At 36.3% G+C, this 17,062-nt stretch overlaps 1 protein-coding gene across 2 annotated transcripts in view; it reads left to right on the top strand.

The window, feature by feature from the left end:
* ptc (protein patched) overlaps window positions 1-17,062 on the top strand; it is a 38,212-nt gene that overhangs the window by 12,628 nt on the left and 8,522 nt on the right. The window contains exons 2-7 of one of the 2 annotated variants that reach the window (XM_089845431.1): window positions 846-950; window positions 1,117-1,309; window positions 10,373-10,562; window positions 11,248-11,317; window positions 11,844-11,941; window positions 15,730-15,853. In XM_089845431.1, the coding sequence (XP_089701557.1) occupies window positions 846-950; window positions 1,117-1,309; window positions 10,373-10,562; window positions 11,248-11,317; window positions 11,844-11,941; window positions 15,730-15,853 (780 nt within the window). Of the gene's footprint in view, window positions 1-291; window positions 951-1,116; window positions 1,310-10,372; window positions 10,563-11,247; window positions 11,318-11,843; window positions 11,942-15,729; window positions 15,854-17,062 lie in introns of those variants that run through there. The other variant, XM_089845430.1, reaches the window with a different exon arrangement.

The following is a 17,062-nucleotide window of genomic DNA, read 5'->3' as shown; positions in this document are numbered from 1 at the left end:
CCAATGTACTTGGGTTGTCAATGGTAAATATTCCAAGAGATACCAGTAGGGTCGCTGTCGTTTATAGATTTGAGAGTACCAAGCTATCAAGGTTGTTGAATTGAGGTGCATCTTGCGAACAGCTATGGATGTACGATTCCCTAGCCAATGGGAGCGCCGGAAAAGACTTGTCATCCATCATCTTGGAAGGCGGTGCTTCGCATGCAAAGTTCTTTCCCTCTCTGGCTGGCTGGCTCTCCATCGCAGTCCCCCTTATCTTCTTCGACTGGGTAGCTGGAGTTCCTTATGATCGTTCTTGTAAAGTCTTGACAGAAGTTAGCGGCAGTCAAGTCGAGTGTGTCTCGTATATTATAGCTCCGTTAGGCCTGGCAGAACCATTTCTGCCCTCTCCACTCAGTCAATGCAGGAATAGAGGGTACACTCGTCCATTCGACAACGTCAGAGTTGTAGTACTACGTTAGGTCTTTGAGTATTTTCATCAGCGGGGCCTTCCCGCCTGGCCCGTACGCGCGGACGTGGTTTAGCGAAAGAGTGTTTCGTTGTCTCTCGTCTAACGGTGGCTCATGTGGCCCTAGTTCGTCTTAATGAAGCCGACTAAACTATTAAGGATACTAATAAGATTACCGGCGGACCGACCGTCTAGATTCGCGATTGAAAGGACTTGGCGGCGATAATCAGAAAAGTTGTTTCGATAAAAAACAGAATTCGCGGACGGCTGTTCGAACCAGCCCGCGTTTTGGCGCGGCCGTGGCTGCCCATTGGACTCGGCCTACCGCAAAGATGGCACCTGGGACGGCGCGGTTTTCACAATGATTCAAATGAAACCGAATTTCCAATCATTCCAGGGCACGACGGTCCCGCGTAAACGGACTCGCCTCAGAATCGACAACGAACTCTTAACCAGGACCAGCTGGGTGGACGCCGAAACCGCCCTCCTTCAAATTAGAAAAGTAAGTAACGTCCTCCATCCGAGGCTTAGCGACTTACCAACGTTAAGCCTCGGTGAATGGACTGAAATTCCCGCGGAATGTAAACAAAACTGGCTTGTCAGAGCCCTCGTGACTTCCTTAATCAAAATATCATTAAGCCTAATTCTTTCTTTTTCATTTATCGTAGGGAAAGGCGTCTGGTAACCCGGCATCGCTATGGTTAAGGGCCAAACTGCAAAACCATTTGTACCAACTCGGTTGCTTTGTGCAAAGGCACGCGGGCAAAGTTTTGTTTGTCGGACTACTCGTGCTTTCCACGTTTTGTGTCGGATTAAAATCGGCCACTATGGAAACAGACGTCGAGAAACTCTGGGTAGAAGGTAAGACTCGTTTTCTTCTTTCTTCTCTCTATTTTTGTTGCGTATTCTGGAATTTGTTCGTGGACCTCCCAATGTGTATCGCTCTATCCGGTGGTCCAGAGGGTTGAACATTTTACCACGCTATTTCTATTGAAACCCAACCGTGTTTGAACTGTATTGATTACGGAACTGACCACCTATCACCTTTTCGCGAAAAGTAAATTAAGTTATCTAAAGTAATAATCTCTAAATTAAGTCGCGAACGGTTTGACCTATTACTGGACATCAAAATAAATGTCACAAATATAAATTAGTTTGCCTTTAGTTTCAATTAAGGAAATGGAAGCAATAGTCTATTGCCAACAATAGCTCAATTTAATATGCAAATGGAAAGGTGACAGTTGGCAAAACGTTTCGGTGTTACTAAAGAATGACTATTTTTGACATCCACGCGTTTGTTGGCTACCATTTTATCTTTTCAACATTTTTACGTAATATTTTACTGTCAAGAATATATATCTGCAATGTATAAAGTTTTGCTTGGTTCAAATTTAAGCTTATTTTTAAGAACGAAGCGGTACGTAAAAAAAAACCAGTTTTTATTAGGCCTAACGAGTAGCTTTTGTTGGGACCACACACACCGAGATATACGGAATTTTGGTCCCCCCCATTATAACTACCCTCCACCCCCTTAATTCTTTTAGTGCCATATTTCTTGTAAGTAAGTTTACGTCTTTCTCTCTCTCCTTTATTTTTAGAGGCTGCAAGGAATAAATAGAAAGAAATTGGAGGGTGTAGGAGAAATTCTTTTTTTCGTATTAGTGTTAACTGCCTCTTAATCTTTGGGAGTTTATTACACTCTCTCTCCCTTCCTTAAGAAAATAATGTTATCAGAGACTGGACAAGAAATGATTTGAACCTTTTTGGAAGCCTTACGCTCATAAATTACAATTTTTCTTTCATGAATTTCGTTTGTACCAGGCCTAACAGTAAAACGGTTTTATTTTTTTATACTGAATTACAATTTTTTTCTTAAACCCGCATTGGAGACATTTTGTTGTAGGAATAAGAATAAGTATAAGAAGAGAAAAAAAGGATATAAATTCTTGCCAGGAAACCGGCCTCTTTTGTAGGTAGATTTTTACCCTAGAACTTTTATTGTATACCTGTACATTGCACATCTTATTTTGTGTGGTCCATAACGCGGGCTACAAATCACCAAAGTGATTAAACCGAAGTATAAGTATTTTAAAAGGTGCTGTCAGAATATATTTCCAAATGAATAAACAGGAAGAGTTTTATTATTATTATGTGTAATACACACAACTATATTAGCAGCCTTACCATCTTGTTTTTTTTTTTCTTTTACCAACCGGATTCCTTTTCTTAATAGAGACGTTAACGGAGAAATATCTTTATGTAGGTCCCCTCTTTTGTTCCCTACTTTGCGGTAAGAATTTCAAATGAAGACATCAATGTCGTTCCCTCGAGGTAATAAGGGACCAAGCATAAAGATAATTTTGCTTTTTTTAGATATAATAGTGTGGAACATTGTTATGTCCCTCAACCATTTATTATTATATAGGGATCAGGGACCTCCCGCGTTTCTTTACAATGCGGTCCCTTCTTTACCTTTTTTTTTGTATGGGTGATTAAGCTGGAAGGGGGAATAACTGAAAAATACCTTAGAAATTAAGGTCAAACTCTCTTGGAATGTTTTTAACATTGAAACTTTAGGTTTGTACCCCCGAAATATTCGTAAATAGATCGCTCCCGTAAATTCTTTATGCGTGTATAGTTTTTTAAGGTGTTTTCTTTCTCTTTTGCCGGTGGAAATTGCGTAGGGCGCGTGTTGGGAACATGTATATTATAGACAGAGGGTTGACACGATTAAAAATGCTAGAGCCACGTTGCCGCCATTAGCGTGGTACGGTGGTGGTGGTCTACAACGAGATTCTCTTATGTTATCCAAGATTTTCTTTCTTTTTCGTAGCGGTCAATTGTGATGAGGCAGTGTACTCATTTTACTTCAGACCGCGGGTAGTTTACAAGCGTTTGATATAGCCGCTCTCTCTCAAAATATGAATTAGAAAATGGAAACCCATTCAAGAAAATGTTTCATAATTTTCATTTAACGATAAGAAAATTTTATAAAATGTTTTGAAGCTTAATATATTTTTTCAGAGAGATTTTTCCTAACAATGTCAGGTTTTGTTTGAAATTTTTCTACATGTTATATTCTAACATCTTTAAAGGGGAGTGTAGACCGTAGTTAAGATGTTACATTATTTTTAATTACCCCTTAATTCAATTTTAATTTATGGAAATTTAAATATCGATATTTAAAGCACCAAATCAATTTATATTTTCAGACTTTTTCAAAATATAATGAAGACATTTTTTTATTTTCAATTTTAACTTTAACCAATGATATACTGGCGCCATATAATTTATTTTTTCGCGCGTCAAACACCTGCCCCTCTGTTTTTCCGCGTTATTTATAAATTTGCCTCGAGTTCAACCCCAAAATGTTACGATGCCAAAAGCTCAAGCCAAAGAAAGATAGCCTTTTTCGTTATTGTCAATTTTACAGAGAGAATTTTGAAATCGCCACACACAAAATACCTTCAGTCCTGGTGAAAACCAAGATCGGTGCACTGCAGTCTGGCTTGGTCATGGTCTCAGGGACCTCCTGTAACCCATGGTAGGGGGGGGTGAGTTTAACGCGGCATCCCCTTTCTTATTTGCGGTAGGATCCTTTGGGGTAGGTTCCCTTCTACGTTTGGGGCGTCCAAACCTCCTTTTCCCGAACAAATTCATGTTTGTGACTTTTTTCCCCTGTACGATTGAGACATTTTTCGACGTAGGTGGTGAAGACCCGGTGACTTTAAACCCCCTGGAGTTTAAGGGGACAGTACCCCAGTGGGAATACTTAAGAGAGAGGGGGACTCGGGGGTTTCGCCCTGGTCCGTCTTTTCGGCTCAACTTTGTGTGGATTTCCGTTTCAATCTATCTCACCCTCCCTGACCAATTGAGGGTTGCTTACTGGATAGTATTTTACTCAAGCTATACTTCCCGTCGGGTCGCGGGGTACCTAACCATTCTTATTGGAGTTTGAATAGAAGAAAGTCTACTATTTGAATTTGAACCCGGACGGGGTGCGCCCATGGTCCCTTCTCCCTTGAGTTGAAAGAGAGTTTATTTCGGTTAAGGCCACCTTAAACCGTAAATGATACATTGAACCTGACGAATATTAAAGGGGATTTAACGCTATTTGAATTTCATAGGACTTAAAAAATATTTTTAAATCCGGGGACCTTCTAAATGTTTTGTAAACTCAGTTTCGGTTTTTAGAGAACTGTCTTTAAGAATTGTGTAAAGGAAAACGTAATTAGCGCGATTTAAACGGGTCATTATCATTCTAAACGATTGCCATGTAAGAATAGGGCGTATTCTTATTCGGTTTTTTTTTTGTTTTCTTCATTCAATGGATCACCCAGGTGTGGACCTACAGCGTTAAAAACTTAATTTGCTCCATTTACCCGTGTCCTGTTATACATGGAATTTTAATTTATCCTCAATATGCTGCATGTTTCTCGCATCGTGTAATAGCTTGGAAGCTACTTTAGATAGGGTTAGAGTTTAACACACTTCTCTTTTCATTTCATTAACTTACTAAGCGCGAATGAATGAAAGAATGAATGAAGTATTCTTATCCAAGAAGAAGACAATTTGCGTAGGCGGATGCACAGTTCATAGCGTAGTGTCACCTCCCTGATGTTCCCGCCTTTGTAACTGCCTTAACTTGAAACGGAGTGTTATAGACCAATTCGAATATTACATGCAGAGAAACAAACTTCCAGGGGCAAGCCGCCATTCTGAATAATTTCTCTCCCGCCACGAAACACCACTAGAGGGCAGCCCAAGCTCACTGCGTGTTAGAGGCTAGCAAGCCCGGTCATGCCTCTAGCGATGTCTCCTGGCGTGAGGGAAATTATTCAGAATGGCGGCTTGCCCCTGGAAGTTTTTTTCTCTGCATGTAATATTCGAATTGGTCTACCATAACCATAACCAAAATACGTGTAAAGAAAAATTATTTTCGGGTGCTGATGATAACCAAGTATTCATTCACCAATTAGGATTCAAAATTCTGGGACGAAGGTTAAATTCGAACACGAATAAATAATCTTGGTTGGCGTCCTTGCGGGGGTCGAACGAAGGTTGAATTTGACTCGATTTAGGCTTAGGTGGGAGACTTGCCTTGCGAGGGAGAGAGAGAGAAAGTGAGTTTCCGCTCGTAACGGTAATAAGAGTGAGGAAATCCGACACTTTACAATCATGGTTGCACCCCCATAGCTTCTGCAATGCTTTAAAGACGCGGTTGGTTATATAGTTTTCCCGCTTTTTTTAGACTCACTGATCGGAATGTATCCCAAGAACTATAATATAAACAGGAAATGGGGAATCTATGTTGTAAATCTTCTGTTTTGGGGTTGGAAGACTACATTAATACGAAACCATGCATATTTGCCACACATGAGAGGCCGTTTTAGTAAGGGGATGATTACTCTCAGATTCCCTGTACACTGATTACTGATTACTCATTACGGATTACTCTTAATCCCTTTAGTATAGTAAAACGATTAGGCAGAGACTGAAAAATAAATAATAATATTTCCAAGAAACTTTTCACAACGTTCTAGAGATTGTTTGCCCCTATTTGTTTGCTTCTCCCTGAACACTGGTGTGTAGTGGGTTGAACACTTCTACAGGGGAAGTCAAATTTAAAGTATTTATTATTCAATATAATTTCTTATTTTATCAAAAAGAACTAAATACGTTTCTTCAGACTTTATTTTCAAAACTTTCTTAAATTATTTAAATTTGACTTGCGATGAATATAGTTATTATTAAAGTAGTTCCATACATTATTTATTTATTAAAGCCTGTATCATGGCTGAGGAAAAAAAAACCTTTGAGGTATTTCTTACACAATCGCTTCACTTCATATTCGGGAGGGACAGAGAGAGAGAGAGAGGGAAAGAGCGAGAGAGAGAGAGAGAGAGAGAGAGAGAGAGAGAGAGAGAGAGAGAGAGAGAGAGAGAGAGAGAGAGAGAGAGAGAGAAAGGGCAAACAAAATGAAAGAAATAAAAAAAGAAAAACGAGAAATAGAAATCAAGATATCAAAAAACGCATTAAACCTGTCGTATATAATTTCTTGTGGTACGCTTTGATGGTTTTACAAAAAAACCCGCGCATACATATATATATATATACTAGCTCGAACGATACGGTTTTTGTGCTCTTATAAAGTCATTAAATAAAATAACTCCGGGCTAGAGGGTGGCTAGCAAGCTGATATAATATACGGTTAGAAGTAGGTTAATGTCGAAGTTATAGTTTTCTCGACTATTAAACGTATATTTGTTTCAATTAAAAAATTTGACTTTTCATGCAGCATTGCCGTCTGTGTCACCGTTTTCAAGTTAAGATTGTCCAGTGTATTTTACGGAGGGCTCCTTAATTTTAATTAAGAAACTGATTTCAAGACAATTAATTCTAATTTAATTAAGGGGTAATCCCTAAATAACTCAAATCATAAATCGAATAAGTGTCCCGGATGGCAAAATGTATTCATAGAAGCAGAAGTATATTATACTTCTCTTCGAGAGAAGTGTACCACAAAGCGGGGTAAGTGTAACGTCACTCTTCTCAACATGGAACACTTAGAGCAAGGTTACTAAACCGAATCACATACGCGATAAATAGTTCCCTCATCATTACTCTATTAGCGCTTAAATATTTGGCAAGACGCCCTTGTGCATTTTTTTCCACGTCCAGACGAGGTTTGTGGGATGATTGCTGGGGATTTAGTGCCAAACAATTGTAGAATTCACCTTACGGTGCGATGCCCATCTGTAGTTTGATGAGCGGGAAAGCAAACTAAAAGGGTGAGCCTGGGAAGAATGACGTTACATAACTAAAGCATTAAGAGGATACAGAGTGTTATCCTTATTCTATTATCCCCTTCTGAAGTTACATTTTCGACTCAAAATCGTGCACCTAAAGATCATCCCCCTTAATTTATGGATGGCAGACTTATCAGAAACACCCTGTATATTAAGGTTTCGTCAATGGTTGGAATTCTTCATTAACAACTTTGAATTAATTTACTTTTGGTTCTATAAATTGAGATATCTCTCCTTGGTCATCCGAAACCCATCCATGTCGACTAAATAGCATGGCGGCTCCCCTCTTTGAACTTTGCTAACTTCACGCGATGGCGAGAGAGCATGCGTAAGATGATTGTCCCCTCCGTGTATATTTTTTTATATATATCATCATCTTTTCTATATCATTTGCGAAAAGCATGAAAAAGTTTAGAGAAATCCTTTGCCCTTATCAAAGGCCTGCCTTGTTTAGGGCTTGTCTAGTTTACGTTAGAGTTGGTTAATTTTTAAAGTAAAGAGAAGCTGAAACGCGTATTTGAAATTATGTGTATATATTATTATAAGTTCATAAGATATGTTCACCATAAGTTTGTCACTGGTTACAAACTAGAGCTTGTCATGAAGTTACGTAGGCCATAGATTCTCGTAAAGCGTTGTCAAAGGCTTAATTAGTACAGACTATATTAAAAGATGGACTGCAAAACTGAGTGTAGTCAATTCTCGCTTGTCGTTCTCGAACTAGCTCGAGCTGTAAGTCTTTAGCATTGCGAAGTGTAGGAAGTGTCGTCATACTTATGGAATATATAACTTATGAGAATGTTTTGGTATTGATGAAGATCAATTAGTGCAATTTCCTTGTACAATGGAGACAGCTGATTAAAAAATAATTGTATCGCATTTATCATTATTTTTTCCTATTACAAAATACACAACAATAAATGGTGTCGCATTACGTCAAAGTTATGTTAATATTAAGGAAGTTAGGTAAGCATTAAAGTTAACCCGTTTACCTTCAAATTTTAATTATTACACGCCCCCCTTTTTCGACCGTAAATAATCAATTTAATTTACTTTAATACGCGTTAAATATCCATCTCAATTAAATTTAATACGTGTAAACATTAATTTAATTACAGACCGTGATTAATTTTTATCAAAAGAAAGACATATTGTCCCCAGAAGCAACACGCCCTAAAATTTCAACATATAACCCCTTTAGCTTAATTTAAAAAAAAAGTAAATAAAATTATTTGTTTCGACACGCTTAAATTTGTTTTAAGGCATTAAAATTAATTCAGGAGTTGGACTATACAAGTAACAATTAGTTTATCTTGTGGGGGGGGGGGGTACCGCGCTGGAAAATTCAGGGAATTATATGGGGAAAAACCTGGAAATCTCAAGGAAATTGGTTTTCCAAAAGTTGTATGAACCCTGTATGATGCTTTGAGAAGTGGGAGGAGCTTCTAATATATTCCTTTATTGACGTCACCATGACTTACTAGAGTACACGCCCACTTTTCGACGAAAAATTCCCTCCCCAAATATGTCGCTTCTCCTGATCACACATACTTCCCAAAACAAATTAGTTTTCTTAATTCACAGACTGTAAACAGCATCACGCTCTTTCTACATCCAAAGATTCCGAATGACATTTTTTGGCTCGAGGGAATTTTGTGGGGAAATAAGATTCAAAGAAAAAGAGAAAATCTTTTAATGTCTCTATTCCCTTAATTAACGCGTGGATAATAAAGAATACGACGGCAAAAAGCCTTTTTAAGTTTTAGGCGTCTTTATTAAAGAAGAAGTTAAGCTCTTACTTGGCTCGCCTGTTTCAAAGCCTCGATCATTTCTGTCTTCAAACATCCACCCCTCGGCAAGCCCCAGTCTACAGTATATTCGCGCCGCTAATAACTGAATCAAATGTTTTATTCAACGAACTTATATACCTGACTATGTAGTCCCACCACCGCACCATCTAAAGGAACTGTGAAATATGATATCATTTCACCATTTTATTTTACCGTTTAATATATGGTTACAGGGATAGATTTAATTTTAGAAGTAGGAATGGAGAACGGTTAGTATTTACTTCAGTCCGACTCATAGACCACCCAGTATAGAGCCCCTCCCTCCAACACGTAACGAAACGAAAAGTTTAAATTATATTATTTGCTCACTTAAACTACGTTTTGATGACGTTGCTGATGGGGACGGCGAAAAAGACGTAGTTCCTTTTTACCTCTGTCGCAATGACCCGCCTCTTCTTTCATACCCCCTCCCGTCCCGTAAAAGGGGGTCCGGGACTTTGACGCGCGCTCACGTTACTCTGTTCTCCATTCCTACTAATAAAATTAAATTTATCCCTGATGGTTATTTATTATTATTATTATTATTATTATTATTATTTTTTGATTGTCATTCAGCAATAATTAATGATTTTTTAAATTAAAATTTTGTTAATTTTTCACATTTATTTTGATTGATTGATTTCGTGCATGATGTCGAATTTCGCGTTATTAACGTAATTAATATTTGGTTAATCGAAAAATTAAATAGTTTTCAATAATTATTTGAAAAATTAAATTGCTAGATTTTAATAAGAATAATAATTTGAAAAAGGGTATGAAATAATGCATGAACTCATTAGAACAATTAAGTTTTTCTTACACAGTACACAGAACCCTTGAAGTTAGGCCTCTCTGTGAAAGCAAACCATGACGTAATGTAATGTTGTGTGGGGGCTATAATTGGTTGCTCGTAATTTGATTGGCCCTTTCGATTAAAAAAAAGAAAAAATTCAAACATTCAATCAAAATGTTTAAATTAACCTTTCCTTTAAAATAGGAGTGGAATTAAATAAGCCATCTATCTTATAAGGGAGAGAGGAAATATGTTGGGCAATCGTTTTTATTCTTTTTTATCTTCGACCTCCATGATCAAAAAAGCAGGTGGCCAATTTTATTTTTATTTTTTTTTTAAATATACGCGGATATTTTGATTCTATCTCTTAATTCTTAAATCAGAATTTACTATATAGGAAACCAATTTGCTAATAAAAATAAAATAATGATAATTATACACATTGTATAACACTAAATTTATTGTTTTTTGTTTATTTCTTTTTGTTTTTTAGAAGGAGGTCGTTTGGAGAAGGAGTTGAAATACATCAGGTCAACGCTTGGAGAAGGTGCAGGAAGCACAAATCAAATTTTAATTCAGACACCCAAAGGTCCTGGAACGAATTTGCTCCACGCTGACGCTCTACTAGTTCATATGAATGCTGTTAAAGCCGCTACCGAAGTCACTGTTGAAATGTTTGATGTGTAAGTAATTCAGTTCAGTTCATTTCAATAGACAAGTTGTTCAATAATTAATATTTCAAATTAGAACTAAGTGTCTATATACAAAATTAATTAATTTATATTAAGATAAGAGGAATTAAGTAATGTTGGTCTATTTATGAAGCGAATAGGGTATTGGTCAATAAGTACCACGTGATAAATTTCTCCCCTAAGCCTAATTGCTGATATTGTTGCAATTTTAAATATTCATGTACGTTCTTTCATATAACAATGCAAAAATCTATAGTATTTTTTTTGGTCCTGTAGTAAAGTTTTGAAGAATTAAGTCCTTTTAAAATCTTAATCAAAGTTCTATAAATTTTCTTCTTCTTATACTAAACGCCTGAATGATTCCTCGTAAGTTGAGGTATTTTTATTCGTTAGGGAAAGATAGAGACATCACATTGATGCCCTCGAGCTTGAACAAGATTTTTTTTTCTCTTTCCAAGAGGTTATCAATGTAGGACGATTTTCAATAACGCCTCAGAAGCGACGATTTAAATTAAATCTCGATCTACATATATTAAAGCCAAAAATAGACGCGTATTATTTATAATAGACCAAAAAATTGTATTTGTGAATCAGTACTTTATTTTCACAAAATTATTATATTTTTATTTATACCTAATTTTAATTTTAATTGTTTTTTTATTATTGTATTTTGCAGTACATGGAGATTAAGGGATATTTGTTATTCGCCAAGTTTACCAAGTTTTGATGCTCATAACATAGACTCTGTAAGTATTAGTAATTCGTTGATTATCGGTTTTAACTGAAAATTTCTATGGAGAGCTTTCAGCTGGAGGAGGAGCTGAGTCTCGTGACATAATTTACGCCGCCATATTGGTAGGTTTAAAACAGGCATATAGCCGAGACCACCCAATATGGCTACCAGAACAGCGGTAAGACTTAGAAGGGTGTGACCTACTACTATCCCATCTGAAAGCTCTCTATTGTCTGCGCAGTGTTGTCAGATCCTGTGTGAGCCAAGTTAATTAAATCAAATACTGATTCAAACTGAACTGGCAAGCCTTTAATTCTCTCCGCAGTCTCTTGGCTCACAAATGATCTGGCAGTTTGCAACACATCTGCAAACTGCAAAAAAAACCTTCTCTATAGTCTATATTTATACTAATGATATCTCTAATTATGCAAATTATGTTTCCAAATATTATTAAATCAAATTAATCTAAAAAAATTTAAAATTCTAATTCGTGTGTTAAATATTTGTAATTTGAATATTTTTTATTTTTTATTTCACAGCTGTTGGAGAACATTTTTCCTTGCGCTATTATCACGCCATTGGACTGTTTCTGGGAGGGGGCCAAACTTCTTGGACCCGAATTTCCAGTTTATATACCGTGAGTTATTATTATTTTGATAAAATTATAAGAACATTCTTAGCGTTCTTTTTGTAAATTTCTTCTTTATTCGGGCTCGGACTTTGAGAGAGAGAGAGAGAGAGTACAGTACGAAGTATTTTTAATATTCCCCCTCTTACTCGTATTGGAGGAGATCAACGTGTGTGGTTCTCCTCGCTAACTCTTTCACCCGTATAGCCCGGGCTGAAAGAAATTTTAGGGTTGGGAATTTTTACTGGGGGAACCCTAATTTGATTTTAATATATTTCCTTTTTTAAAAAAAAGAAATTATTTTTCTTTCGGTTTTAAATACTCGAATTTGGAATATTGATAATTTCTTCATTTGAAATTAGGCCTACCCTTTTTCGAAAGATATACGCCAAGGTTTGAAAATGAATACTTTTTAAATGAGGGAGGGTGTTATGTACGGGTTAGATGATTAAATTGACAGTTGAAATTAAATTTTATGCCCTATTTTCTCGTTGAAATTCAATTTTGAAGCCTATTTTCTAGTTGAAATTCAAATTTGAAGCCTATTTTCTAGTTGAAATTCAAATTTGAAGCCTATTTTCTCGTTAAAATTCAAATTTGAAGCCTATTTTCTCGTTAAAATTCAAATTTGAAGCCTATTTCCTCGTGAAAATTCAAATTTGAAGCTTATTTCCTCGTGAAAATTCAAATTTGAAGCCTATTTCCTCGTGAAAATTCAAATTTGAAGCCTATTTTCTCGTTAAAATTCAAATTTGAAGCCTATTTTCTCGTTAAAATTCAAATTTGAAGCCTATTTTCTAGTTAAAATTCAAATTTGAAGCCTATTTTCTCGTTAAAATTCAAATTTGAAGCCTATTTTCTCGTTAAAATTCAAATTTGAAGCCTATTTTCTCGTTAAAATTCAAATTTGAAGCCTATTTTCTCGTTAAAATTCAAATTTGAAGCCTATTTTCTCGTTAAAATTCAAATTTGAAGCCTATTTCCTCGTGAAAATTCAAATTTGAAGCCTATTATCTCATGGAAATTCAATTTTCTGGCCTATTATATCATTGAAATTCAATTTCCTGGCCTATTATATCATTGAAATTCAATTTCCTGGCCTATTATATCATTGAAATTCAATTTCCTGGCCTATTATATCATTGAAATTCAATTTCCTGGCCTATTTTCTAGTCGAAATTCAATTTCTTGGCCTATTTTCTAGTCGAAATTCAATTTCCTGGCCTATTTTCTAGTCGAAATTCAATTTCCCGGCCTATTTTCTAGTCGAAATTCAATTTCCTGGCCTTTTTTCTAGTCGAAATTCAATTTCCTGGCCTTTTTTCTAGTCGAAATTCAATTTCCTGGCCTAAAATTTAAATGTCAAAGCCTATATGTCATATAAATTAAATTTCCTAGTCTATTTCTTTACTTTATCACGGAAACTCAATCTCCCAGTCTAGTTTTCACCGAAAATTAATACGCAAATTCAATTTCGTAGTCTATTTCTATAAAACGAGTCTCCAATTCGTATTAGAACAATTACCGAAAAAAACGACAGAATATCGAGCGTTCCACTAGCCCTTTTAAGCATTCTTTTAATCAAGAGCAAAAACAATTCCGTTTTTAGGGAAACGAAAACGTTCGATAACTGGCGATAGACAATCAGTTTTTCTTTTGCACCGAAACTCTAGTGTACTCACTTCAAAGGAACAGTAAAAAATCTTCTTCATAATAAAAAATACCCTAGAAAAAGAAGTCTCGGAAAAAAAAATAAAAAAAAGGTTCTCTTTTTCTAAACATCTGACATCTTACTTTGGGTAGAGTTTTCCCCCTTGGCTAAAGGACATACTATCATCGAAGCGATAGGATGCTGATATTGTCTAGTATATTCTTCGGCTAGACCTTTTCAAGATAATTTAGAAGAAGTTAACCACTTGGGAGGTCCTTTTCGTAGTAAGAAATAAAAAAGTTTGGGCTTTTTTTTTTCTTTTTCTTTTTCTATGGAGAATCGCGATGCCCTCTGGCAGGGGATGCTTGAGTTTTGGTGGCGCGTAGTAAGGGCAGGCCGAGAGGGTCGACACTCTGAAATATTACACATCCACAAGGAGTTAAGCTATAACCATAAAATAACGGCTCGAATCCCGAATTCATTCAATTACTAAGTCATTCCCAACATAAATTGATAAGATATGATCCATAAGTTTGTCACTGGTTACAAACTGGAGCTTGTCATGAAGTGATTGAAGTAGGTCATAGATTCGAGGTAAAGCGACGCCTGGTGACTGGGCGTTGTTAAAAGCTTAGTACAGACTAAACAGGAAAATGGACTACAAAACCGATAGAGTATTGGCAGTACTACGTATGCAAGCGTCATACCCTTCTATCTCTTAGCTGCCGTGTCATCCCCCTACTGGGAGCGTACAGTATCGCCTCTTACAAGAGCTCGCCCAGAGGGAGGGATACACAGTCTACACCCCTCTCTACCGCCACTAGTCTATTGCGTCGTTCTCGAACTAGCTCCTAGTAAAACTCTAGCATTACGAACTTGTATATGGTTATGGAACATTTTAGAAACTTATTCTGTTAGCAATTTTTGAATGGGCAATTAGATATAAGTAAAAGTTCTGACTGTTTGATAATTAACGCCCAGCCCTATTACCTATGGACTGGTTTTATAGCTTCTTGGGTTCCATTTGCCCCCATCTTTAAAAATGGCAGCCCAAAAAGTAATAAAAACGTCCCTCCGACGGGCTAACGAGCAACGCCGGGTGCTTTTGCAACTACTAGTTTCGTAGTGTTGACCCTCTCGGGATAGTCTTGCTTTGCCGGGCTGTTTATGCGGCCGTGTCCCCCATTCCAAGGAAAACCTTACTTACTACCATACCACCCGCCTTTAAAAAAAAGAAAACTTTCGTAAAACAAGATTCCTTTACACTGAATGAAATTTATTGAATTTTTTTTATATATGAAATCTGTAATTCCCGGATTCTTTTTATTTTTATTTTAATAATGTCGCTATTTAACTTATTTAAGGGTAATTTAGACTGTAAATTCTATTACTATCAATATCATTTATCATTAAAAGAGTAACTGCTCGGTTAATTTAGACAATTAACGGGAACGTAGGTCTATTACAGAGACTTCCTTCTTTAGTTACCCATCCGTTACACGTTCAACTTTCAAGGCTACTTAAAATCTTACCAAACAAATTCTTAACTTCATCTTACAACTAATTAATTTCTTTTTACACCCTGGATATATGGTTTTGTTAATTATTTCTTAACGATTATTTAATTAACGTTTAATTAAATTAAACCGTACTCTTTTCACACCATTAATTGAAGTGAAATTAATGTCAAGAGACAATGAATGAAACCAAGAAGTGATATCTAGTTTATTAGGAAGAAGGTATAAATTCGCGCCATATTTCCAGCTTTATCTCCAGTCCAAACGTATAGTAGGTCCGGAGTTAATTCCCGCCTCTAAATTACAACCAGCATCTCATTGGTTCTTGAAAACTCACGTCAGCGCGACGCGAATGACGAAAATTACTTGTATTTTTCGACTGAGGAGAGGCTGCGAAATAGCCCGGCTTCCTTTTACGTCCCCCCTTGTATTTCGAAAGGGGGACTGGGACTATGGCGCGCGAATACTTAGGCATCTTACACCTTCTCCCTAATAAACTAGATATCACTTCTTGATGAAACTAAATCGAAACATTAAACATCTCTTATGTACAATTAATTAAACAATTCTTAAGCCTTTTTCTTAATTCTATTATTAATTTTATATTGTTTTTATTTTTCTGATTTCAGTGGTTTGGGTTTGGAAGTTAAGTGGACGAATTTAAACCCCAAAGTTCTGGTCAATACTATGAAGTCCCTCAAAAATTACGCCTCTTCCTTTCCATTCTCCACATTGGAGGATTTCCTCAAAAGAGTAAGTTGAACCTTTGATTGTTAATTTGAAAATAAATTGATTCTCGTAATGTATACTTTAATGTGCGTTTTATTCTTTAAAATAATTAGTTTAATTCAAAATAAAATAGCTTAGAATTATGCTTTATATCATAAGTTTATAAGATATGTTCCCTAAGTATGACCTATACTTCGTAGTGCTAGAGACTTACTTAGAGCTAGTTCGAGAACGACGCGCGAATTGACCACACTCGGTTTTGTAGTCCATCTTCCTATTTAGTCTGAACAAACTAAACCTCACCAGGAGTCGCTTTATGAGAATCTATAACCTACGTCACTTAATGACAAGTTCCAGTTTGTAACCAGTGACAAACTTATGGAACATATCTTATGAACTTATGATTATATCAACTGTGTTTCTTCATAAAACATTAATGAATTTGAGTTAACGATATTATAAATAATTAAATTTTGCAATATATTTTAATTTTCATCCCAAAAACCATCAATAAAACAAACAATTTTAACAAAAAGTGCAGATAATTAACTATTTCTAATATACGACCAGTGACAATACCTCCTAAACTTTTTTATCCCCTTATCAAAAAAAAAACAACCAAAATTTCATTAAAATTGTAACCTGATATTGAATGAAACCTTAGAAGCCTGTACCACAACACACACGTGACTCTTAACAGAGACCAGAATCGACCACCCTCTCTATATAATTATTTTTCATTCAAATATTTTTCCCGATAAATTACGTTTTCCTTTTTTGATCCTTCCCGAACGTATTCCACGCGATGATAAATATATATATACATACATATACATATATATATTGGACGAATCTTACCTGCCCCCCCCCTCGCCAATCTTAATTCTTCAACCCCCCCCCCCTTTCTAATATCGGAAGGTATAAATACTAGATAGGTGGTCGGTTTGCTTCCCAACATGGCTGGCACAACTCGATCTCTCTGTGTGGTCTTACCTTTCATTTTACCTGCTTTCTTAGAAACAAGGGAGGTGGGTAGGGTTTACTCGCATCTTTATCTTTTTCTTCGTTTTTACCACGAGGAGTTGCAGGGGCTAAGGGGGGGAGGGTAGGAAACTGACAATTTAAATTGTAAAACGAGGCCATAGAATCGTCACATTCTAGATGAAATTGTTGAGGTAAACTTTTATAGCTTACGTAAGAGTTGCTTTTAATATGTCAGTGTAACGCAATGCT

The sequence above is a fragment of the Phalangium opilio genome, unplaced genomic scaffold (genome assembly GCF_054372755.1).
Source record: "Phalangium opilio isolate 3A_F unplaced genomic scaffold, DU_Popi_V2 ptg000079l_1, whole genome shotgun sequence".
NCBI lineage: Eukaryota > Metazoa > Arthropoda > Arachnida > Opiliones > Phalangiidae > Phalangium > Phalangium opilio.
The sequence above is the reverse complement of the archived record's forward strand: the minus strand, read 5'-3'. Positions and strand labels throughout refer to the sequence as shown.